The following is a 24,001-nucleotide window of genomic DNA, read 5'->3' on the forward strand; positions in this document are numbered from 1 at the left end:
CCTGGCACACGGTAAGCCCCAAGCGCACGGAAGCCGGCAGGCACTACGTCGCCGTTGCCTCCTGCGGGCCGCGCACTGCCTTAGGCACAGCGACGGGGAGAGATGATGCCAAATCCCGCTTCCCCAGGGCTGGAAAAACAGACGACCGCCGCCGCTGGCTAGCCGGCCCGACCCAACGAGAGCCCGCCTCCTCCTGCAGCGAGCGCCCCCTGCTGGCCGCAGGTCTCCGGGCTGCCGGCAGTGGCTGGCCTTGCACCTGCCGCCGGAGGGCCCCGGGCCGGCGGCGTGAAAGTGAGGAGCAGCGGGACTAGCTTTGCCCACCTTTGCACGTAGCTTAGTCATTTTCTGGAGAGAGGTTGGCTGGAGTAGACCCTCCCGGCCGTGAGGAGCCTGGCTCCCTTGCCCAAACGACCACGGACATCTGGCAATTCCACCTCGTCATCCCACTCAGCAAATAACAACCCAGGTCTTACCTGAGTCCTGGCTGCCTTCATCTCGCTCTTCCTCTCTCAGGCTGCTGCCTAGTCCCGCCGCTATCCTCTGAAACTGGGCTCTGAGCAGCCCACTCCCCGGCTTAAGATCCTTCTGTAGTCGAGGCGGCCCTGTGCTCTGCTCGCTAGGTCTCTTCACCTGCTGTTCCCTCCCCGTGTTCCCCCCAGTCTCCCTCACCTGGCCTCCACTTCCTCCTCCTGGCCTCAATTGACTCCTCAAATGATCTCTGGGGGGGAGGGGGATTACATACCAGTGACCCTCACACCTGCCTGCATGCTAGAATCACCTGGTGGGGGCTTTGGAAAAACGCTGGTGTCCAGCCCACGCCTTACCCCCTGAATCCAAACTGTTGGGCTGGGGCCTCTATCTGTGGGGTTTTCAACTCCCCCAGGTTATTCCAATATGCAGCCAGGATTGAGAACCTCCCATTCTCACATGCTGGAGGCGCCTGTGCCCTGAGGGTGAAGAGAGCAGATCTGTTTTGCTCAGTGTCCAAGTGCTGCCCCTGGGCCTACACCGTGTATCTGTCAGGTGCTAATGAAACCATTGGTTCACGGATTGACGAGATCCACCCTTGACCCCCCAGGCTCTGCACTGCCTCACCAGTCCCACCTCCCAGCCGGAGTACCCTGCAAGGGCTGTGCTTTCTACCCGCCTCCCCCACATGTGGTTCCTGGGTCCTGCAATCCTCCAGGGCTCCTCTAAAATACCCCTTCCTCAGGGAAGCCGGCCCTGATCCCCAACTGCCCACAATTCCCTTGCCCCTGATCCTGCAGCGCCCCCAGACCTTTCCCAGGTGCAGCTCATCGCCTGGGAGTCAGCTATGGCTGCCCTTCCCCACGAGGACGTAGGCCTCTGCTGTCTTTTCTAAACCAACCCCTAGTGCCTAAATTGGTTGGTTGAGTGATTTCAGACCCAGATATTTTTTACCTCTTCAGGAGACTTTGGTCTGGGCCCAGACCACTCTAAAAGGTTCTAAATGAGGGCGCCTGGGTGACTCAGATGGTTGGGTGTGTGCCTTCGGCTCAGGTCATGATCCAGGGTTCCTGGGATCGACCCCCATATCGAGCTCCCTGCTCATCGGGGAGTCTGCTTCTCCCTCTGCCCCTGCCCCCTGCTCATGCTCTCTCTCTCGCTCTCTCTCAAATGAATAAATAAAATCTTTAAAAAAATTTTTTTTTAAAGACTCTAAATGTGAGGGCCTAGTGAGTTTGGGATCGGACAACAAGCCCTTTGCAGGAACTGTGTGACCTCTAGGGGGCGTAGGGCTGATGTTGTCTGAAATAGCGAAGACTGTCAGGAATGGTTCTCCAGGACAGCTGAGCAGGGACCCGTGAGGAGGGCATGACCAGTACACACAGCAGTGCTTGCTTCCACCTCTCTCCAGAAGAGCAAACGGAGTGGAATTGTGTCCCCCTAAAAAATGCAGCAGTCCTAAGCCCTGGTACCTGTGAATGTAGCTTTATTAGGAAATAGGCTGTTTACAGATATGCGCATGTTAAGATGAGGTCATCCTGGGTTAGGGTGGAGCCTAACCCAATGTCTGGTGTCCTTCTGTCTGGTGAAATTTGGACAGAGATACACAGAGGCAAGATGGACAGACGCTCAAGGGGGCTACCAGCTTCTGGAAAGGCCAGTGGTTGCTTCTGGATGGCTGGGTGGGAAAGGCAGAACCAGTCTCAAAAAAAAAAAAAAAAAAAAAAAGTAATGGCAAATAAGAAGGAATCTATTTCCGAAACTGGGGTGCAAGGCAAGCACTCGGGAATTGAAGACACCTGCCTGGCAGCAGAAGGGTCCTGGAAAGGGTTGAGAATAGGGTCGCCAGATAAAATGCAAGATGCCCAGTTAAATGTGAACTTCAGATATGGAATGAATACGTTTTTATTGTGTGGGACATATTTAAGCTGAAAAATTATCTGAAATTCAAATTTAATCGGGCATCCTGTATTTTTATTCACAGAATCTGGCAACTAAATTGGGAAGGAAAAAGGCACATTAGGAAGACGGAGGGAACAGAGATCCAGGACAAATTCCCAGTGTTGGGAAGGGACTTCCCTGTGGGCCCAGGAGGCCACGTAAATCCTCTGAGTGGGGAGCTGCCTGCCGCCCAGGCAGACCCACCACACAAGGGGCTGTGTGGGGACGTGAAGGGACCTGGTCCCGCCTGTCCTGATGGCCAACAGGGACAGCAGGCTCCTCTCCAGGTGCTGGACCTGGGCAACCTGTGAATCCCTTCCCCACCCCTGGAATCCCATAGTCAGAGGAAGGGGCAAAGAGAGGGCAGAAAGTTGGGGGGCTGGGCCACTCAACCTGGAGCCCCCTTGATGCTCCCAGGCTTAGCAGGACTCATGCTGTCAGGTTGGTCTGAAACCAAGCTTGAGGGGAGGACTTAGGCCTGTGACCCAGGGGAGTCACCGTGGCAGACATGGAGGAAGATGGCCCTGGGGCCGCATTAGAGTGACCAGAGCAAGCTGAGGCCCCCCCAGGAGGCCCTTGCTGGGAAAGGGAACATGGTCACGGCGAAGAACACGAAGATTTTGAACATCGTAGCCCTGGGGTGGAAATGGTTGTGCTACAGGGGCTTCGGGGATCGGCATCTCCTCCCTAGGGACCACAGGCCAAAACGAGGGTCTGCAGGGTGACCCCTGCTCTTCCCGAAGACGACGGTCTCCCCCTTTTCCACTCTCCCTCCCCCAACCACAGAAACTCACCATCAAGTCAGGCAAGAAAAGCAAACGGTTTATTTACACCTCGGTCTGTACATGAGAGCTCCTGAAGGAGCCTGCCTCGGACAGCCTGCTCCTTGGCTAGAAGCAGAGAGGAGGCGGAGAGCTCGAGGCCCTGGGACACAGCCTTGGGCCTCCCCCCTCTCCCTCCCCTGGGGCCTGGAGGTGGGTGGCGGTCTCACCCCAGCCCCGAAGCCCCTGGGGTGAGACTCAAGGAGACTCCCACAGAGTCAAAGCCCTCTAACCCACCCTTGGGCATGAGGCCACAGGTGTGGCTTAGCCAATCAGGGCCCCAGGGGACCCAGCCCGGCAAGCAGGAAGAGCTGGAATGAAGGGAGCCGGCAGGGTCCCGCGGTGGCCCAGGCCGCAGTCGGGGAATTAACGGCACTCGGGCCTGAGCACCTTGGGTGGAGGAGGAAGAGCTCGGCAGTTGTTCATGACGTGCTGGGGCAGCACCCGAAGCCTCTTCTTTCTGCCCAGTTGGAGACCAAGGCTTTTCGTTCGAGACACCAGGCAGCGGTGGTCCTGAAGGCAGCCCACTGCCAAGCGCTCGGAAGCCCCACTGCTGGAGCTTGCCCCGGGGCCAGGGCGCTGCTGCAGACCCATGCGTCCCTGCCCGGGCCGGGCCCGCAGCGAGGAAGGCGAGCCCAGCTTTCCAGAAATATTGACACCAATACGGGAAGAGGTTGGTGGGAGAAGGTGCTTTCCTTTCCTTTCCTGGTGTGCGAGGCTTCTAAACTAGCTGCAGGCTGCACGAGGGGCCAAGTGGGTCTGAGCCCCCCAAGCCTAAGACCATAATGCAGACAGTTCTGTACAAAGTCACCAAATCTGCAAGGCTGAGGGAGCAGAGGGGAGGCAGAGCCTCTCCCAGTGGATCAACGTGCGGGAGGCCTGGCCTGGGAGCACACTGGGCGTGGCGGTGGAGGCACGCAGACACCAAGAGGGACACTATGTACACATTTACAGGGCTCGGGAAGGACCAGGGGAGACGAGAGGATGTAGAAATGGGGCCGTGGGGACATGGAAACTCCTGTACAATGGTGACAGGGAAGAAAAAAGGCACAAGGACAAGGACCCCAAACCATGCAGACAAAACACGGCCTGTGCAGCACAGCAAAGCAGAGGGCGCCCCCACCAGGCAGGAGATGCGACCCCTCCCAGGGGCCAGCAACAGGTGCAGTCTCCTCCTCACCCCCAGGGGCCCGGCAGGAGGCGCCGTCTCCCTCAGGCCGCAGCACTCAGGTCCTGTGAGGGCGGCTGTGGCATGCCATTCTCAGCCCCCCTCCTGCTGGGGGCTCAGGGCAGACAGCCCTCCCCCACAGCCCCAGGGAGAGAGGAGGAGCCTACAAGACCGGAGTGCTGAACGGCATCCCACTTCAGGGTCTATGCTTTTAGAAACCTTTCCAGAAGGTGGCTCATTTTCTCAGGTAGGCAGCAGAGTGCGGCAGAAGGGCCTTAGAGCTGTTCTGCCACGAGGCTAGGGCAGGCCCAGAAGGTCCCTAAGGTAAGTGGGTCAAGGGAAGGAACTGGCTTGAAGTCACCTGGGGGAACGTGGCCCCTCTGGCTTACGGCCCCTCAGCAGGCATGTCTCCGTCTCCACCAGCCTGAAGCATCGCCCTACAGGGGCGGCCCTAGTCCCAAAGAAGGAACAGCCAGGGAGGATGCCAACACTGAGTCCTCAACCTAAAACCCTCCTTAGTGCTTTCGGAGAGTCGCTGTGGACCTGCCAGGCAAACAGTCATTTCCTTGGCATGGAGACCCTCCCCAAACCTCCCCTGCTTTCAGGTTCGAATTTGCTAATGCATTGCACACACACAGCCACAGAGCACGAAAAGTGGGCTTAATTTCTCCCTAAGCCTCCAGGCCCCACTGGCCCCTGCGGGTTTCTGCTGGTTATGAAGCCCCTCACGGGAACAAAAGCACCAAAACGGTGCCCTCCTGACCACCGGACCCAGACCTGCCAGCAGACTAGTGCCCGGAGCCTCCGGGACCTGGGCCGGGATGCTGGTTTGCCTACTAACAGTGGAGGAGCTGGGGTGATGCTCCTCCGACCAGCCTGAAAACAGCTCAGAGGCAAAACCCACAAAGCCCAAGTCCCCCCCTGCTCAGCTGTGCAAGTAGAGGACTATTTCTGGGGCTGCCTCAGGGGGATGGCCCTTCCCCAACCCTTGACTCCGTCCTACTCTCACTCCAGAATGGGCCTGTGTGCGACGCCATGGGCACCAGGTGGAGACGTGCCCACTCAGGGCTGGGGGGGGGGGAGGGGAACAGGTGGAGGCATCTGGCCTCCCATCCTGGGGTGAGGGATCTGCTCACTTCTCACCATCCATCAAAGCCACCAGCACCCCCACTTAAAAGGTAGCACCTGGCTTAACCAACCAACAACCATTTCCACCCCTGCTTTCTTCCATCCCTGACTAGGAACCTTCTAGTCTCCACCTTGGGCTCCACATCAGCATGGCCTGGGGAGCTCTTTAAACATCTGGATGCCTGGGCCACACCCACACCAATTAAACTGGAATCTTGGGGTGGGGCGGCGCGGCTCAGCCCAGTCAGCAGAATTTCAAAAATCTCCCCAGGTTATTCCAATGCACAGCCCAAGTGGAAAACCACTGTTTCGGATCCACGTGCCTTGGGAGGGTTCTCGAGCTGTGTGTGTAGTAAGGGAGAAATAAAATAAAAGGCAAAATAAAGGAATTTCCCTCTGACAATTCTCAGAATCTACAAACTTAAAATAATTTGTCTAACTGGGCCAATTCGAAGTTTAAAATACATGCCTTTTTTTTTTACTAGAACTTTATAAAGCTCACTCACTGATTCGGCAATTTTGTTTGGCTCCCCGTTGAATGTAAGGATAGCCAAGTGCTGCATAAAATGTGGGTCTATTGTAGAAACCCCTCCGCGTGCCCCCAAAACACCTCTCGGCTTTGGAAGAGTTAATACCAATCCCCACTGGGTAGAGTCGCCAGGTTTAGCCACAACAAACACAAAACCAAACACACCCAGTTCTATTACAATCACCTGGGGAGTTCTTGGAACATTCCAGTAGCGGGGCCACGCCCCGCACCAACAAAATCGGAACCTCTGGGGATTCCGCCCAGGTATCAGAACTTTTAAAATCTCTCCATTTTGAATGTGTCGCGAGTACTGCATGGAACATAACTTCTACTAGGAGTTAATGTTTTGTCTCTCTGACATGCACACCGTGCTCGGCATCCTGTGTACCCACCTGACAGCGGCAGGTAGACCAGACAACAGACAAAGGAGGGGGAAGCCCAGGAAGGGCGCGGGGTCTGCCCCACCTGCTCCCGTTAGGACCGCTCTGGAACCTTCACTGGGGCCATGGGGCTGGGACCCTGGCAGCAGGGGCCTCCCGCAGGCTAGCTTTCACGCGTGGAAGAGCAGTTAAAAACGCATGATCTTTAAAAGCCAACTAGAATGAACGCCTAGGTTTTAGAAGACGATTTTGGCCGAAGAAGGCTGGATTTCCCTTGAGCCCTGCGTGACATGGAGTTTAGTGTCATTTTAAAGTCAGCCCTCTCCCAGAGTCCCCAGGGACAGCACCAGGTCCCTAGGGGGGACTCAGGCTCAGACTCAGGCTTCCTGGGGGAGGCCGTTCCCGTGGCGCCCCCTTCAGGAAGGGGGCAGCAAAATATGGCAAGCTGACCCGTTTTTCCACCCCTTTTCAACAAAAGCAGAAATTCCTTCCCACAGTGACTGTGTAACCCAGGCCTCTGGGGCCTTCTCTGGAATTCCATATCAGTGCAGCCAGAGAGCACAGAAAGTTTTACATATAAAATGCGCACTCCTGGGGCGAGTCCCCCACGGACCAGGACCTTGATCTGGCTGGCCTCCGCAGGACTCCTTCCAATGTAAAATCCAGACCAAGGCCAAGTCATGATATGTCTTCTTTCTCTTCCTTTAATTCGGGGCCATTCCTGCCTATTAGCAAATCTTCAAGAGACCCACTCCTCCTGCCTTCTTTCTACTGCTGCTGCTTCTCAGACGCCAGAGGAGCCCAAGGACACCAGCATCTTAGGGGCTTGAGACACTCTCAGAAGACCGACCCCTTGGCCCTCGTCTTCCTGGGGTGGGTGACCCCAAAGCCCTGGGTTGGACCAACACAGCCCCATTATCTGCAGCACGACACAAATCCCACACATAGGCTGAGAGAGAAATCACGTGATCCAACAACAGCAGAAGTTAACTGGCCTGGAGTGAAGCCTGGTCCCGGCCACAGCCCTGCCTTGGTGAACAGGCAACATGCATCCCAAGCCCCCAAGCCCCTCCTCACCTCCTACTGTCCTCTCTTCTCTGCGAACGCCCCCCCAGGCCCCTCCCCAACATGCCCAAACTTTCCTTTTTACACCAGAATTGCTCAAGGCAAGAGAAACTGCAGGGGGAAAAATAAGACCATACATGTTTATATATATTTGGATTGAAGAAATGAGTTGTAAGCCATGTACCACTGAGAGAAACTGGAAAACTCAAAGTACCCTATCTACTCCCAGCTGCCGAGAACAAAGGATCACATTAAAAATCCAAAATATGCATTTCCGCCACGTGCCACTGAGGATGGGGACTACGGTTTCCCGACAACGTCCCCAGCTCGGTCTCTCACCAGCACACATCGCTGGGCCCGAGAACGGAATGCAAGAGTGTTTTTAAAAGTTGGAACCCGGAGGCCTCGCCCACCCCCCCCCACCCCGAGCCAAGCCCAGAGCTCAGACTCCCCAGGCCGTGCAGAGAATGGGCCTTGCTGCCCACTCCCTGCCGGCTGATGCCATGGAAACAGTCCCTCCGTGCTTCTCTTCTTGTAAAATGTAGCCAGAGGGAAGGAAACGAACCGGGATGGGAGCGCGCTCCTCTCTCAGAGCAGGTCTCTGGAGGCCCAATGCCAACATGTACTTTAGACACCCCTGGCCCCCCGTCTCCTTCCTTTGAATTCCTTCATTGTACACCCAAGTTAAATGCTGCTTATTTTTCACGGTCTTAAAACAGAAAGAGGTAGGTAAGCGGGGATGGGGAAGTGTACAGAGAACGCTAAAAATACCAAGAACTCTTAGAATAAAGGTGCCCCATGCCAGCTCCTCTGTGAGCCCGAGTCCTTTGGACACACAGTGCACGAGGATCGCGGGGCGGGGGGAGCGCTGCCAGCCGGGGAGGGGCTCCGGGACGGCCCCTTCGTCCTTTCAGAGCCTGAGCACCTAGGCTTCCAAGGTGGCCAGAGAGGTTGGGGAGGATGCAGCTGCCGCGCATTCGAGCTCCTGGGCAAGATCAGAAATTGGCTCCCACTCCCAGAGGGAACGGGGTGGGGTGAAAGAGCCCATCTCCCTAGAGCGTGTTTTCATCCTTCTCCCCAGAGGTAGAATCAGTTTTATCCAGTCTCTGAAACACAATCTTCCAGTTCTTGTTATTACAGGAACCTTGCCCCTCCCACCTCCAGGACCACCCGCCCTTGCACGAGGGCCACCCAGAGCGTGGACAGGAACGGGACAGATGTCATCCACCCCCACAGCCCCACGCTCACCCCTTGCTGCGTGCACGGCTTCCCCCACATACACACCAGTACACACGACATGGTGGCCAGGGATACATTTACAGTGTGTGTGTGTGTGTGTGTGTGTGTGTGTGTGTGTGTGTGTGTATGTGTGTGTGGCCCGGCTTGGGCGGCATCCTTAAGCAGGGTCTGCCCCTTGGTCCCAGGGTCCAGGGGTCTGAGGGTCCCCGAGGCCGCTCTGCAGCCAGCCCTCGTCTCAGTGTTTGATCTCGAGGATGGAGGGGTTGTGGTCCAGGATGGCAAGGATTATCTTGTCCATGTACTGCCTCAGCCGGAAGTTGATCTCCTCCTGCTCCTTCAGGGCTTCCATGAGCTGGAGGGAATAGGAGAGGCAGGTCAGAGGCCGGGCCCAGGCTCCGGTGCAGAGGGAGCCCAGACTCCCAGCTGTGAGCCGGTGCCCGACAACCGAGGGGCTCAGGAGACAATAGGCAAGGCAGGCCCCAGGACCAACCTCAGCACTCGGCTGCCAGAAACAAGCCAAAGCAGCGACAGCTCACACCTAAGGAGTGTGAGCCGTGCACACACCTGGGCCTCACCCCCAGGCATGTGGATTCAACTGGCCTGTGGAGGGACCCATGCAGGAGCAATTACTTGGTACAGGCTGTGAACACTGGCCAAAGACGTTTATGATCAAGATGACACCGAAACTCCCCCGGCCCTAAGACTCCTAAGGCTTCTAGCGGTTTCCTTTACCTGAAATGGCCCCCTCTCCGCCCCCGCCCCTGGCCCTGCCACTCCCCCTGTGCGGGTCCATTCCTGATGTGTCCTTTAGGATGAAATGCTGGCCCTGCCCCCAGGCTGGAGCCCTTTGAGACTAGGGGCCAGCTCTTATCTCTGTGTCCCAAGCACAGGAAAAGGGGTTCAGGGACTCGTTATGATTCATGTTAAAATGTTGCTAGGGCATCTTGGAGGCCTGGTCTTTCATAACCATACCCTGATGGGGCAGAAAGAATGGACTTTGGTTCTGGAGACCTGGGTGCTTCACTCCCCACAAGTTGGGTGATCTTGTGTCCTAGTTTCCCAATCTGTAATGGAAGCGTCCAGGAAGCCTTCCATCTGTCAGAAGATATACTCCAAGCAGGTGCTCAAGAAAGGCTGGGGTCCTTCCCCTCTCGGCTTGAGGGAGAGGAGCTCTAGCCTCTCCTGCCTACCTTCTGATGGCAGCACGGCAGAAACACTGGCATGTTTCTGGCAGAGTGAAGACTCAAACTCCACTCCGTTCCCAAAGCCAGGCTTCCCCCGGCACATGCAGGAAATCAGAACGGATGGAAGTCCACCCACAGCCAGAGTCCCTCACGGCTCTGGTCTGCTCTTCCCGCTCGGGGTGGCCTGGGGCTTGTCATCACCGCACATGGGAGCGGGACAGGACTCACAGACGAGGGGCCGAGGCTCCAAAGCAAGAAGGACCGGGCACGTTACCTCATCGCGCGAGGCTGTGTCTATTTCTGCAGCCAGAGACTGGGCTTTGGTCTGGGTGGCAAAGAGGTTCTTTGCTTCATAAAGGCTGAGGCTCAGAATCTGTCCATTCAAGTCATCATTCTGGTCCCGCAGTTTGTGATTCTCCTGTGGAGCAGGACAAAGGCAACCTCAGCTCCCAGAAGCGTCCAGAACCCACCAGAACCCACTTCTTGGCATTCACTGTCTCCTGACTCCCACCAGTACCCTCCCCTCGTGTGTGCCATGGCCAACTCAAGATGCCCATAGATGACGTGGCCTCTGCCAGGCTTAGGGGGAAGGCCTGGGCCTAGGGAGGCCATGGGGTCCTGAGAAGGAGTTACAGGCCTGCTCAGGGGAAGTGAGTTTCCAGACAGGTGCAGGGCTCCTGGCTACCCTTCCTCCCCGGGGGTGGGTGAGCCCAAAAGGAGTTCCTGAGGCCCCATGTGGGGACACGGCCCATCGGGTGGCTCCTTTTCCAACACCAGCCCTCCATGCAGAGTGATGCTCTGGGGTCTCTGGGCTGGCAGGCGGGATCCAGGCTCCTCCCGGAGCTACGTTCAGGAATCCTGCTCCAGGAAAACTCTTTCCAGAGGCGTCTTTGCTCCTGAGTACAGGTGGCCCCCAGGTGGCCTGCCCAGACCCCACAGGCCAGCACCATGTGTTAGTGCTTGCCTCGAGTCTAACTAACTGCTCACACCTGGGACTTTGGGCACCCCGTCATGCATGAGGAAGGGCTGGGCTTTGGGGACTGCTGTGGGATGCTGATGAAGCCGACTCAGGGCTCTAACTTATGTAGCAGTTTCCCGCCCCCGGGGCCAGGCCAGGCTGCATGGGGGCTTCCCTCCCCAGCACTCCCTCGCTCGGTCTCTGCCCCGCCTGACCTCATTTCCCCCAACTGGTCTCCGATCATGGGGGTGCTCCCGGAAACCATTTGAAATGGAACCTTGGGCTCAGGGTCTGCTTCTGGGAGAACCCAACACAGCAAGACACCAATTTGCAACGGGGTAGGGTCTCGCTCTCCGCCCGATCACCAAGGAGAGCAGAGCGGGGTCTGTCTTTGTAAGGACTCCAAGGAAAGGCCCTGGGGTCTGCATCGGACGCAGCCCAGAGGAAGCCGCCTTGCTGAGCGGCGAGGTGGGGGCCGAGCAGCCCCGCTGGTCAGCGAAGGTGGCGCCGCAGCTCTTGGTCCCCAGAGGAGACCCACCCCGTGGGGACGGAGGCTCCGGGGGCCCACCTGCTTGAGCCGCTTGACCTCGTGCTCCAGCTCCACCTCGCGGGCCCTGGCGCTGAACTCGCCCAGGCTAGAGGACGAGCTGCGACCCCTGCCGGGCCGCTCGCAGTCCAGCTTGTACATCTGCAGGTGTTCCAGCTCCTTCCGCAAGTCCTCGATGAGCTGCGTGGGAGAGAGGCAGGCTGGTGGCGGCGGGGCTGCGGGAGGGAGCCCTGGTGCCCCCGTCTCTGGCCGGGACCCACCTCCTGCGTCGCCTCCCGTTCCTTCTGGAACTCCAGGCGGTTCTGCCGCAGCTTATCCATCATGCGCTTGTACAGGTCTGTCTCATCCTTCAGCCGCAGGCTTGTGTCCTCCAGCCGGTCGGACATGCGCTGCCGCTCCTGGGGGGTGGGGGAGGGACCGGTCAGGGCAGAGAGCTCCCAGAGAGGCTCGCTACGCCCTGGGGACTCGGAGGGGGTCTGCATTAGCCGCCTCGACCAAGGGGCAATCCGGCCAGCCCCCTGGACAAAGCCCCCTGAGTCACGGCTTAAAGAAACAGCCAGGTCCCTTAGGATTCTAGAAAGAAACACAGCTGAAAAATGGCCGGCCTCTGAGGTCCTTCAGTGGTGCTGGATGAAACCTGAATCAGGTGCAGCCGAACGGAAGCCAACCTCCTTCTCTCTTTTTTAGTATTGTTTTCCCCCATTATATAAGAAAATACATTCGCTCTAAAAAATTTTGGAAAATCAGAAATATAGGAAGACAAATTACTATTCATACTTTAGTCCCTGTGGTTGTTGCTGCTGTGAGGGCAATTCTATTAGAATTCCAGAAACTAGCAGCTAAAGGCCTTTGTGGCCAACATGGCCTCTCTGTGGATTCAGCTCAAGATTCGAGTCTGAGAGACGCCCAGACCTGCTGCTCACCTCATCCAGCTTCTCCGTCTGCGCCTTGAGCCGGGCCACTGTTGTTCTGAGCTCGGCATTTTCCTCCTCTAGCTGCTGCACCCTGGGGAAAGGAGAAAGACAAAAATGTCAGCAACCGAGGTGATCTTACGATAGACGGACAATTTGCAGCGATTCCCTGCTGCCTGGAGGAGGGAAGGGAGAAAGCAACAGAGAGAGAGCGAGAGAATATGAATAGTTATTTCAGATGATAGTACAGCTTTGAGCTTCCTGTCATCCCAGGCGAAATGGTAAAGACGCTGAACGATCATCCTTATGTTTTTGATAAAAGAAAACACTCATCTGTGAGCAAGAACATAGGATTCTTTTTGCACACATCCTTCGAGTCTGAAACAACACGGGGGATGTTTTTCTGCTAAACAGAGAGGAAGTCCTCCTGTGGCTGGCTGCGGCTGGCTGCGGCTGGCTGTGGCTGGCTGTGGCTGGCTGTGGCCGGGCCCTCCTGTTAGAACTCATACTCAGAAAGCGATGACAATATTTGCTTGTCTTTTTCCCCTCGGCATCTCCTCCAGGCTCTTCGCTCGGCTTGCCTGGCAGCCGCCTCAGACACATCTGTAGGCTCTGGTTCTGACGGTCCCAATCCTCTGTGTTAGTGTTCACAGGGGGCTATACCAACAGGATTCCACGAGCAGACAAAGCCCAGGTGCCCAGGTCATCATAAATGACCTGAGAAGAGGGCAGGGGAGCCGGGCTGTCAGTGGCACGAGAACAGCACAGGGCCATTTCTGCCACTGATGCCTACAGAACATTCCCTCTCCTTCGCACTTGTTACTTTCTTCCTGGAGCAATGGCCTCCTGGCCTCCACTGGGCAGCGGTCCTCTCTGCCAGGGACCCAGGTGGCCTCCAGGGGGCCTCGCTGGCCTGGGTCATTAGTGAGGGCAGGCCTAGGACGTCATCGCGGTCTTTACCTGCCTTCACGGTAGGTCACTCGGGGGCAGGAAGGGAGGGACGACAGATGAGGAAACGGAGATCCAGGAAGGGACACAGTAGGTCCAAAGTCATGGAGCTAAAGGGTAACAAACCCAGATTCCCAGGTCAATGCTCCTCTCTCTGCCGGCCTCAGCTTCCAACAGCTGTCCCTGCGGCCCAGAAGCCTGAAGAAAACCTGGCTCCGCTTTTCCATTTACCTTGGCCCCTGGGGCCCAGGGTCAGTGCACCCAGGTGTTCAGGGTCAGGGAGCATCTGACAGCAGGGGGAGCTCTGAGCTCGGACAGTAGGCCCAGCCCAGGAACAGGGGCAAGACCAGTTTTTCCACCTGTTCCCTTGTGGACAGACATGTGTGTTGTTTCCAGTTGCACCTAGTATGAACAACGCTACCAAGGTTCTGTTACGTCCTTCCTGGCACACAAGTCCAGGTGCTCAGGTACCAAGTGGAGAACTGTCAGAACAGGGGGCTTTCCTTCAGGCTCCGTGTTCCAGTCTGTACAGTGGGGATAGTGCCGCAGGCCTGGACAAGGAGTGGAGGGTGTGTCCCAGGGCAGATGGCTCTGGGCAGAGGCCCTGTCCCGCCGCCCAGCCATCCCTGGCAGGGGCCCACCTGGCGTTGAGCAGCTCGATCTCCGTGCTCTTCTCTCTCTCCAGCTTGCTGTAGGCCTCACGGTGCCGCCGCGCCTCCTCCTCCAGGGCCTGCTCAGCCACGGTCTCCTGATCTTTCACCATCTCCTCCAGCTCATGCACCCTGCGGAGAGGGGTATGCGTTCTGGTCCAGGGCCGGCTCTCGTGGCTGCTGTCTGCCCACCCCAACCTTGGCTGTGACTACGGGAGCCCCTGGCCCCAAGACCCCGGCTCAGTAACAGCCCCACTGGGGGAAGTGGCAGCCTGTTTGCCAGGCCTGGGGGTCAGCAGCTCCGCTGATGTGACTTCGGGGCACCATGGTATGTAAAGGGAGGTGGACCAGCCAAGCTCACCACCCAGGGGAGGACCTGGAGGTTGGTCCAGAAGGGAGCAAGGCTGCCCCGAGAAGGTGGCATTCCCAGGCCAGGCACGGGGAAGGATGGCAGGCCTCACCGTGGCCGCATGAAGCAGCCCTCGGGCCTCTGCTTCGCTTTCTGCTCTCCTCTTCCCTGGCCACTACCCTCTGGCCAGCAATTCAGCGACTGGCCACCTTGATTCCAAAAACAGGCAAGTGCTTAGATAATGGCCCTGAGCATGCCAGACCCAGGAAAGAGCGAGGTCCCACTGACAGCCTAGCTGGCAGAGCAGTGTGGGCACACTTCACTGGTAATAGTCCCTCCAGGAGGCTGACCTTCTGGGGGTGTCCAAGAGAACCCGTGTTTGGGCCCTACGAGGCTGAGGACCAGACCCCGGCTGGGGATCAGTTTAGCAAGCGTTATGCCGTCCCATAAGGACCACTACACTCTACGTCCGCTACGTCGCCACAGTCACGTTCAGCAGGCCTCCGCCTAGACCCTTCCACCAGCCTCTCCCTCTGCAGACCTTGTCCCCAGAAAGCGGAGGCAGTGTGTGTGGGGGGGTGTCAGACTCTCACCCTTGTTGGTGAGAGAAATAGGAGAGTGGATCCCACCTCCTGCCTTAGACCCATCCCCCTTAGGGCTGCAGACCTGTAGGTCAAGGTCAAGCTCCAACCCATTTCTGAGTCTCCAGAGACCAGTTCTGGGTGTCATGCAGGGGCAGGGCCACGCAGCAAGGGGCTGATGTATCAGAGCCTCTAGAGGGGAGGGACAAGACGTGTGGATGACCTCCCCCAGCTTTTCTCAGGGGCCCTCCCAACAGAGACCATCAGCTGTTCCCGAGCCACAGCTGGGGCCCTCCAAGCCAGCCCCAACCTGTGCACCAGCTGCGTGTTCTCCTGCTTCAGCTTGCTTTTCAGGTCCCCGTTGGTCAGGCTGTCATTCTCCAGTTCGGTCACCTTTTTTTCCAGGAAGCTCACCTGCAAGAGGGAGGCAGAGGTGGGGGTGGAGGAAACCTCTGAGTCCACAGGGCGGAGAAGCAGAAACCATGGGATGGATGGCCAGGCCCCCCAAGTGACTGTGCATGAAGGGTGGTGAGGGCGGGGGTGTGTGTGCCCACGTCATCGGGGCCGCCTACCCCCACCTCATCAGCAGCAAGGATAGGGTCTCCGCCTCCCAGGCCCCCAGATAGCTACTGGCGCGCTTCCCACGACCCCCAGGGGGCACGCACACATGAAGCCCGTCCTCCGGCCTCCCAGGCCCCACCTTCTCAGTGATGTCGTTGTCACAGGAGTCGATGCTGTCGCGGAACAGGTCCTCGGTGCTGCCGTCACTGCTACTGAAGTTACTGCTATGCATGAGCTGCCTGCACGGGGGTGGGGGAGCGGGGGGCTGCAGAGGCCAGCCCCCTGGGGACCGGGGTCCAGAGCAGCCTATGGGCTGAGAGGGGGCACCCCACCCACTACACTGGGGAGGGGGCCAGGAACCCATCCCAGGAGGCAGTCCACATCCAGTCAGGGGAGGATTGCCTGACCTCTGAACTCAAGACATCACCCAGCTCAGAGGACAGCAGATGCGCGCTCCACCCCTCCAGAGGCTCTAGCAGATACGGCCAGTCCCCCATGGCTCTGCCCTGCTGCCTCACCTCCCTCTTCAGGCCGGCCTTCCAGCCAGCAACTACCCAGGGACCAGAGTGGGCACATGAGCCCCCACCTCCCCCCAGCTGCATAACCGCGCCGGAGGTAGACTGGCTCCTTGGTGCTGGCACAGGGTCCTCCTGAGACCTCCCGGCAAGACTCAACCCCCACCCACCAAACCCGCTCTGGCTGCACCTCTGGGGACCCGGGGAGACGGCAGAGGGAAGGAGGCCCGCCCAGACGGGGCGGGGCAGTGGGCCGGCGGGTCTGCAAACAGCAAGCACTTGCCTGGGGAACTCTTGCCAGAGGCAAAACCCAGTTACCATTCTCCAGAGGCTCCCGCTTCCCACTCCCTGCTAGGCAGCAGCCAGTGTCCCTGCCAACGGGCTCTCCTGCCCCAGCCCTGCTCCCGAGCCAGAGCCTGGGCGCTTGCCGGCAGCTCCCGGAGCCCCGGGCCAGTCTGCAGGAGAACCTGGATTCTGAGATCCAGGGCGGGATTCTGGAAGTCCCGGGAAGTCAGCTGTGCAGGATATAACCTGGAGCAAAGGGACCAGTTCCAACGGGGCACCCTCCTTCCTCCCCAGTCTCTGTGAGTGGGAAACCCAGGAGCTGCTGGTCCGGCTGCTGGCCCCACAGTGCAGGGAGGGCCACCAAGGGCTGTGAGATGGGCTGGGTCTCTTGGGGCATCCCCGCTGGGCCCACCTGAAGCTGTAACAGCTGGGGGTTGGGGTGAGGCCAACCGTGCCACCGCCAGGAAGGGCAAGGTGCGGGGCCGGGAGGAGTACGGCCCTTCTCTTTCAGAAGTAGACCTCTTCTGCGGGCTCTGCCTGCACTTCTGGGGCTCTTCACCCCCGCTGTGCGTTCAGCCACAGGCCGGCACTGGCTGGGTCTGCGCTGTTGGCCCTGAGCTAGCCGCCTTGGCAGTAGGAGCACAGTTACGGGAGACAGTGTTCAACTCTGCCTCCCAAGGGGGGGGGGCTTACCTTCCAAAGGCTGTGCTAGAGATCTTCCGGTTAGGGCTAGAGAGAGAGAGAGAGAGAGGGCAGTCATTGAACAGAGGGGGCTCCAATCCACTCCTTACTCTGCCTTGGCTGCAAGACACGGAAGCGCAGCAGGGGGCTCTGTCCCACCCCCTGCAGGGAATTCACTAATCAGCTTGGTCCTGGGTAGAAGCACCTTGACTTTCTTGTTGCAGAAACACGCAAGCTCCCCAGAATCAATCCCACTCTGACAGTGCTCTCGTTGCCAAGACAGAGTGGGGCCACCTGGCCTGCGGCTTCCCCGACTCGGTCCCCTCGCCCTGCCCCGCTTAGCCCCAGCCTCCCATCCCTCTGTCGGGTCCTGGGGCCTCACCTGTTGGCCTTCAGGTTTTTCAGTCGGGCTTCCAAGTCATTCAGCAGGTTGATTTTCTTGCAACACTGAGAGCAGTAAACATCCAGCAATTCACTGTTGTAGGTGTGCCGCATTTTCCTAGGAGTCTGCCCCGCACTGATTCAGGAGAGAGAAAGAAATCACCTCCCGCTCGCCAGTCTGCTGCCCTACCTCATCCTGCTGAGCTTACTTTTGCTGGATTCCGCAATACCGGTGGTGACCCTTGTGTGTGTGCGTTTAGGGGCAGAGGAAGGAGAAATACAGCAACAGATCTTCCCTCCCTCAATACTCTCAGAGAAGAAGCCGATGAACGGTACCCATTTCACAGAAATGGCAACTGAGACCTAATGTCAGAGAAAGCAACCACTAGGTGTGTGGGTCACCCAGAAGGTGTAGACGTCACCTAGAAGGACCCTTCAACACCGAGGTTCTACTAGGAAGCAAGACAACGAAGACCCCCGAGTCTGCAGCCTCCCAGGTGGGTTCATTCTGTTTCTTCTTCGAGACAGGAGGGACCCCCAACCAGAGTGCAGAGGCAGCACCCCCAAACCCCAGGGGCAGAACCCATGGAGCTTAGGACTCTGCCTTCTGAACCCTCCTGGGATGAGGTTGGGTTGGTCCTGCCACTTCTCCTTGTACCCCAAATGCCATTCCAGCCCCCGGGGCCACCTGGAAGACACTGAAGATCCCAGGTCCGAGTAGACGTTGGTCCTGGTCTCGTCGTCGGGGCAGGGACTGCTGGGGGTACAGTCTACGTCGTCCCCCTCCCCATAGTCTTCAAACTGCTCCTCGTTGCTGATGAGCGAGGTGGTGGAGTGTGTGGAGAGGTCTGACGTGGTCACGGACAGAGTGTGGCCCAGGGACCTGGGTGTCAGAGAAGGCTGGCCGTTAACGCAGCCCCGTCCGCAGCCCGTGCTGGGGAAACCGCCCAGCCTTCCTGGTGGTCAGTCCGTGCCCCAGAGATCTGAAGCCTCACTGAGTTTGTGCTTTTCAACCTGGTAATACACTCTGGGGACCTCGTCCTAAGGAAAACATCTCATCACAGAAACGGTTTCTGCACAAGAGATGTGCAAACCAATGCTTCTCCAGAGCAGCAAAACACTGCTTCCCGCCCAATGGTTTCCCTACAGGAAGTCACAATAAATTATAATAACACATATATAAAATTATATATTCTATATCACTAATATGAGCAAATTAAATGATTAAGTTACAGTTGCAAAATTATAATATGGATTAGGAAACTAATGATCAAATTACAGCTTATCCAATTGTTGTTAGGTTTGTAAACAATACTAGCAATAATATGGAAAAATTACTATGAAATAAAAGTTACATATAAAAACTTAAGCTGGAGAAAGTAAAAGGTGTCTATAGAATAAGGAAAAACAGGGCATGAAACTATTTCCTTGGTCGCAGGGCTGGGGTCTGGGTGGCGGGACAAGGAGTAGCACAGCCATTCCCCTCCATTCTCCCTTTCCTCCCTTTTTCAAGTTCTGGTTAATTGGCTTGGACTCTAATAAGAAATGAGGTTTTAAAATAAATAACCGCGAGCTAGCAGGTGAGGCGCTCCTCCTGGTTTCCAGAGGGGACTTCTGGCTCAAAGAAGCCTCACTGCAAAGAACGTGGGTCAGAGACTCTAGGTCTCTCAGCGGTGACCCCCCTGGTGTGGCCTGTGACCGCGTCAGGGGCTGGCGGAGCCCTGCACGCAACCTGAGAAGGAAGCACAGCTTGTCCTCTGCCAAACAGACCTCCCTTTAGTTGTTGTGAGGTCGTGTCCACGTATCGTCACCCGTAAGGGACAATTTTTCTGACCTACTAGGGACTCCACGCTCCAGACTCAGCCCCCTGACCGGGTGACGAGAAGCAGGGAACCCGTTAAGGCAGTAATTCTCCACCCGTGCCCTAAAGCGATCCCGGTCTCTGAGAACCTCCACCCTGTTTTTTCAAAACTCACTTCTCTGCCCTGAGGTTCCTCAGCGCCTTGGGTGGAATTCCTCATCCCTCTCAGCTCTCTCTCCTAGACATCGTACTAAAACTCTCGGACCCTCCCTGCGGGCGGCCTCCGGGTGACTGGTCCCAAAAAAGGTGAATGACCAAGTGGCAAATGGTTAGCCAGAAGGTCAACAGGTCTGTGGTTCCTGACCACTTGTCCTTGGCGGTTGGTCCCAGTACCGCTGACGGACTGCTCCCGGGACGCAAAATGGACAAACAACTCCAAAGACCCCACCGAGAACAGCCTGACTCCCAGAGCCGCTTGGGTCTGAGAAGCCCTGCACTGAGAAAATGTATATGAAATTGCCTTCTTTTCTTTTTTTTTGAAGGTCAAAAATGATGAAGAATTGACAATTTCACACGGTTCTACTGATCCTGGGACCTCCTCCCTCCCCAAATCTCTGGGTTGTACATGACCCCACCGCTTTCTGATGCGTGGAGCTCCCGGCAGTTTAAACTCACTTGTCCTCTGGCAGGAACAGGCCCCCGAGCCCTCCGTCCTTCTCCTCGGCGACCGAGCCCTCCAGGCCCTGGGTGCTCTCCATGGGGCTGTCCATGTCTGACTCTGGGGGGCCCTCGGGTGGGGCCAGTGTCATAGCCTCCTCCTCGTCCTCGGGAAAGAAGCCGGGGTCCCTGGGGAGGAGCTCGCCATCAGCAAAGGTTGGGCCTGGCACCTCGCTGCCCTGGGAAAGACAGAGGGGGACGGTATGAGTGAGGCTGGCTCCCTGGGGCTCAGCAGACCTCATCAGACTGCAAGGACATCAGCAGGGCCAGGAACAGCAGAGGCTGGGCAACACGGAGGCCCAGATCCCAGGACCTTGAGAACAGGAACACCTGGCAGGTGACCAGTCTTGGACCTCTCACAATGGCTGCCTCATGAGAGCCCAGTGAGGAGCCACAACCCCAGGGACAGCCACCCATGGAGGAGGGGCCGGCTGCACTGCTCAGGATGCCTGGATAGCTCGTCAGGGTCCCCATCACAGTCTGCATAAGCAGCCCAATGCCTCTGTGATGGAGTTAAGGGCCGAGCCCTCATGAATGGCCCCCAGGAATGACGACCCCCGCCGAGCAGAGCTGGATGCAGCAAGGAATCTGCCCTCCATGACTCCGGGCATGTCAGGCGCCCTCTGTGAACCGCAGCTCTCTGCTCAGTAAATTGAGAATGACAATGGAATCTTACAGGATCACTGTGTCACTCGGGGGGACCTCAGTGAATAAATCCCGGCCACAAGACGTGGCTCCAGCCTGGGAGGGACAGTCTGCCGTGGCCCACCCCAGCCATGCTGGGGAGCGAGGACACGGGGCCCTTTGAACCTGAGCTTGGGGTTGGCCCCCAGTGCCCAGCACACGGCCCAGCGCCATGTCAGTGCGAGACAAATATCTGCTTGAGCCTTTTGCTAAAATCATGTTACAGAGTTAAGAGCTCTGGCTTTATTCGGAATGCACCTAGTCTGAGAGGCGGCCCTCTACAAACCCTTTCCTGGGGCTGCCACCTCCAAGGGGGGCCCGGCTTCCACCTGCTCCCCTCCGAGATGTCAAGGTACTCCTGGGGTTCTTGGGTGTGCTCCCCGGTGAGGGCCGGCAGAGCCCTGCGTGAGAGGCGCTCCCTGCAGCCCCACGACTGCAAGAGGTGTCACGGAACAAAGGCTGGGAAGGGCCTCCGGGCACCTCAGACAAGAACAGGCCCAGGCACACGCAAGGAAGGTGGTCAGTGACAGGCCTGGCTGGGCCTAGCTAGGAGGGCGCCGGCACCGGCTGCGGCTGGTGGTCTCTCCCCACCAAGACTTCCTGGCCTAAGTATAGACAGCGAGTACTGAGCTTGGCTCCTGCCTGTGCCTGACTCGGGCTAAGCATCGCACAGACTAATCAGGTCGGTATCAGGCAGCCAGGGCCCCGACTGTGGAGGCCAAGGGGCTGTGTCACAACCACCCCTAGTGCTCACACGGCCCTCTCCACCTCGATGTCACTCCCCCAACCCCACACTGCTGGGCTGCGGACCCTAAGCGAGGTCCCCTCATCGGCAAGCCCGACGCTGCGTCCCAGGAGAAACCAACATTTACCGAGCAGTCAGCAAGGTCTGGAGACAGAGGTGAGAACTGACACAGAATCTTCTGTGGGCTTATGACAACACTTCAGAAAGGTGACTCTTGGCCCCGTTCATGAGCAAGGGTGTTCACGAGCTCAGAGAGGAGCCTGCCAGAAGTCTTTTGGCCAGGAGGCAGAGGGCCACCTACCCCTGGCCACCGCCGGCTTGGTTCCGTTTATCAGGGAGGCAACCCACGCTTCATGCATTTTTCCATCTCACGGTGACAGTGAGAAGAGCGCGCATCACAGGAGCGTATTAGTAAGTGTGAAGCCCAAGCATTCCGGCCCATGCCGCCCGCTGCCCGCCCGCGGCAGGAAGCTCGCCGGGCTGTGCAGACACTGGAAGAGAAGCCAGGCAGGGGGGAGACCACCCAGGAGGAGAGCAGGCCTCCCAGAGGGGCGGTGCCTGTGCCCCCGTCCTTCGCCTGACTTCCGAGCCACAAAGGCGGAGGGAGGTCAGCGCTTGCCAGGACGGCCTGCCTTGGGGCTTACAAAAGAGTCCTTGGCCACTTTCAGTCTTCACAGCCCCATGAGTTGGGTCTCCTTGCCCCCCTTGTGGGGGGGTGGTGACTGGCCTGGAGCCCCATGGGAGTTGGTGGCAGGGCAGCACGGGACTGTGAACCACCAGTGCCTATCCTCTCCTCAAAGCACGGTCAGCAGGGGTCCCAAGGAGGCCACTGCCCACCACACTCCCAGGAGGCAGGCAGGGCACCAAGTGGAGACCAGGGGCCGAGCTCCTCAGGTGTCCGGCCTGGCCTGTGGGTGGCTAATTCGTGTCTGTCTCCTTGGACATGGAGATACAGAGGCCCGGTTTTTGCCAGGCACTCTGCCCAGAGACACCCAACTCACCAGACGGGCGTGGGGACCGCGGCCCCCCCTCACCAGATGTCCCAGATACCCACTCCCGACAGCGGGGCCGAGAGAAAAGAGTGGCCTGTCTCAGCCGTAGGTGGGGCAGGAAGGGTCAGGTGCCCCCACGGGGGTCACTCCCTGTCAACGAGACCACCACTTCCTCAGGCATAATCTTACCCTCTGCCCACACAAGGTGCCCATCTGTCCGGCCCTCCGCAGCTGAAAGCATGCGGTCCAGCTGTGACAGCAGCCCCGGAGAGTTCCGGGACGGGGTGAAGGACTTGTAGTCTTAGTCTGACACGTGGGGAAGATGAGGCTCAGAGTGGGCGGGGGCTGCCCCGGAACGTGCCAGCTACGGAAGCCAGGCTCTTGACATACCAAGTCAGGGCCCCTCAGTGCCCCCTCGTCACATAGACACACACACACACATGCACGCACACACGCACACACACTCTCAACATGCCAGCCTTTTCTCTTAAAATCAGCTGCCTCCCCACATGACACCTTTTCATTCAACCCACTGTTGCTTGCCCAAGGCAAGTTATAATTTTTAGGACTTCAAAACCATTTCTACTAGTTTCCCCCTAAATTCAAATAATATAAAGACCGCTCTAAGAAAAGTAACTAGATACCCTGGTTGGTCCAGACAGACAGTACTGGTTTGGCATTTGTCCTGGACAAAAGTGGCCCTGTCACCCCTGCTCCTTCCTCGGGAATGTCCTCACCCGGCCTCCCATTCCTCTGGGCCCTCTGGGGAAGGGCTTGGTGTAGCACCGGGCCTGGGAGCAAAGCTGCTAGAACTGGGCACAGCCTGCTCTGATCCCAAACACCTCAGGAAGGGAGGCAAAGCACGGGCAGTTGCTGGAAGGTGCTAGAAGGCCACTACTTATTGGCTTGGAGACTAGAAGTATGCCTTCCTCAAGAGGCTAGGCCTGGGGAATTACTGGAAACAAGGGTTTCTAGAGAGATCAGAGGCCTGCAGCTGGGAAAACAGGCCCTATCCAGCTGCTCTGGTGGGGCCAGTCTGCATCACCAGTGTACCCCTCCACATCCCCAGCCCGTCTCCACCTGGGACTGGATGCAGCTGGTCCTGGCTAGAAGTGGGAACCCAGAGGCACCTGGGGAAGCCCCCCTCCAGTGAGAGCAGCACTTACCCACCAGCGGGCCCCAAAGTCACCCCTTCCTCTGTAGGAAGTTGGCACAGGCTGAATTCAACGGCTGGTAAAAAAACATACCCATGGTGGGATAGGGCATCCCAGCCTCAGAGGGGCCAACAACGCCCCGCCGTCCACACTCCCAGAGGGGGGTGCGGCAGGGCCCAGACACGAGGACTTCATCTGGTCCTCCCCCGTTCCCCACCTGACCTTAGTGGGACGCCACCTCCAAGTCACAGACACCACTACTCCATTTTTGTGGCAGCTGGGGCACGGACTCCAAAGGACCCCACTTGCACATTCCCTGCGAGAAGGAAGGCCCTCAAGGGAGTAACCATGGGGATATCTGCGTCTGAGCCCCCAGCAGTCAGCCCCACAGGGGGCACGTGGCAGGTGAGCGGCGAGTAGCTGTGGCAGCACACTGCGCGGCAGAACGGGAAGCTGCGAAGAGCCTAACTGCGGCAACCCCGAGGCCTGGGTGCCCACCCGGCTTGCTCACCGGCCGCCGTGCCACCCCGGATGAGTTGTTCAGTCTCTGAGCCTCATCTAAAAACAGGGCTGGATAACCAGCTGGCCAGATTGCCAGAGAGAACCTACGTCGAACAG

General features: G+C 58.0%; 1 protein-coding gene across 3 annotated transcripts in view; it reads right to left on the minus strand.

Moving 5' to 3' along the window:
* Positions 1-3,210: 3,210 nt before the first annotated feature.
* RAB11FIP4 (RAB11 family interacting protein 4) overlaps positions 3,211-24,001 on the minus strand; it is a 114,473-nt gene continuing 93,682 nt past the window's right edge. For all 3 annotated transcript variants that reach the window (XM_057318141.1, XM_057318142.1, XM_026517663.4), the window contains 12 exons: positions 19,767-19,987; positions 17,979-18,173; positions 17,292-17,426; positions 16,922-16,957; positions 15,568-15,667; positions 15,178-15,281; positions 13,929-14,069; positions 12,352-12,433; positions 11,689-11,826; positions 11,450-11,608; positions 10,198-10,341; positions 3,211-9,091 (listed from right to left, as the gene is read on the minus strand). In XM_057318141.1, the coding sequence (XP_057174124.1) occupies positions 8,975-9,091; positions 10,198-10,341; positions 11,450-11,608; positions 11,689-11,826; positions 12,352-12,433; positions 13,929-14,069; positions 15,178-15,281; positions 15,568-15,667; positions 16,922-16,957; positions 17,292-17,426; positions 17,979-18,173; positions 19,767-19,987 (1,572 nt within the window). In that variant the 3' untranslated portion in view covers positions 3,211-8,974. The remainder of the gene's footprint in view (positions 9,092-10,197; positions 10,342-11,449; positions 11,609-11,688; positions 11,827-12,351; positions 12,434-13,928; positions 14,070-15,177; positions 15,282-15,567; positions 15,668-16,921; positions 16,958-17,291; positions 17,427-17,978; positions 18,174-19,766; positions 19,988-24,001) is intronic.

Source organism: Ursus arctos, unplaced genomic scaffold (assembly GCF_023065955.2).
Source record: "Ursus arctos isolate Adak ecotype North America unplaced genomic scaffold, UrsArc2.0 scaffold_24, whole genome shotgun sequence".
Classification (NCBI taxonomy): domain Eukaryota; kingdom Metazoa; phylum Chordata; class Mammalia; order Carnivora; family Ursidae; genus Ursus; species Ursus arctos.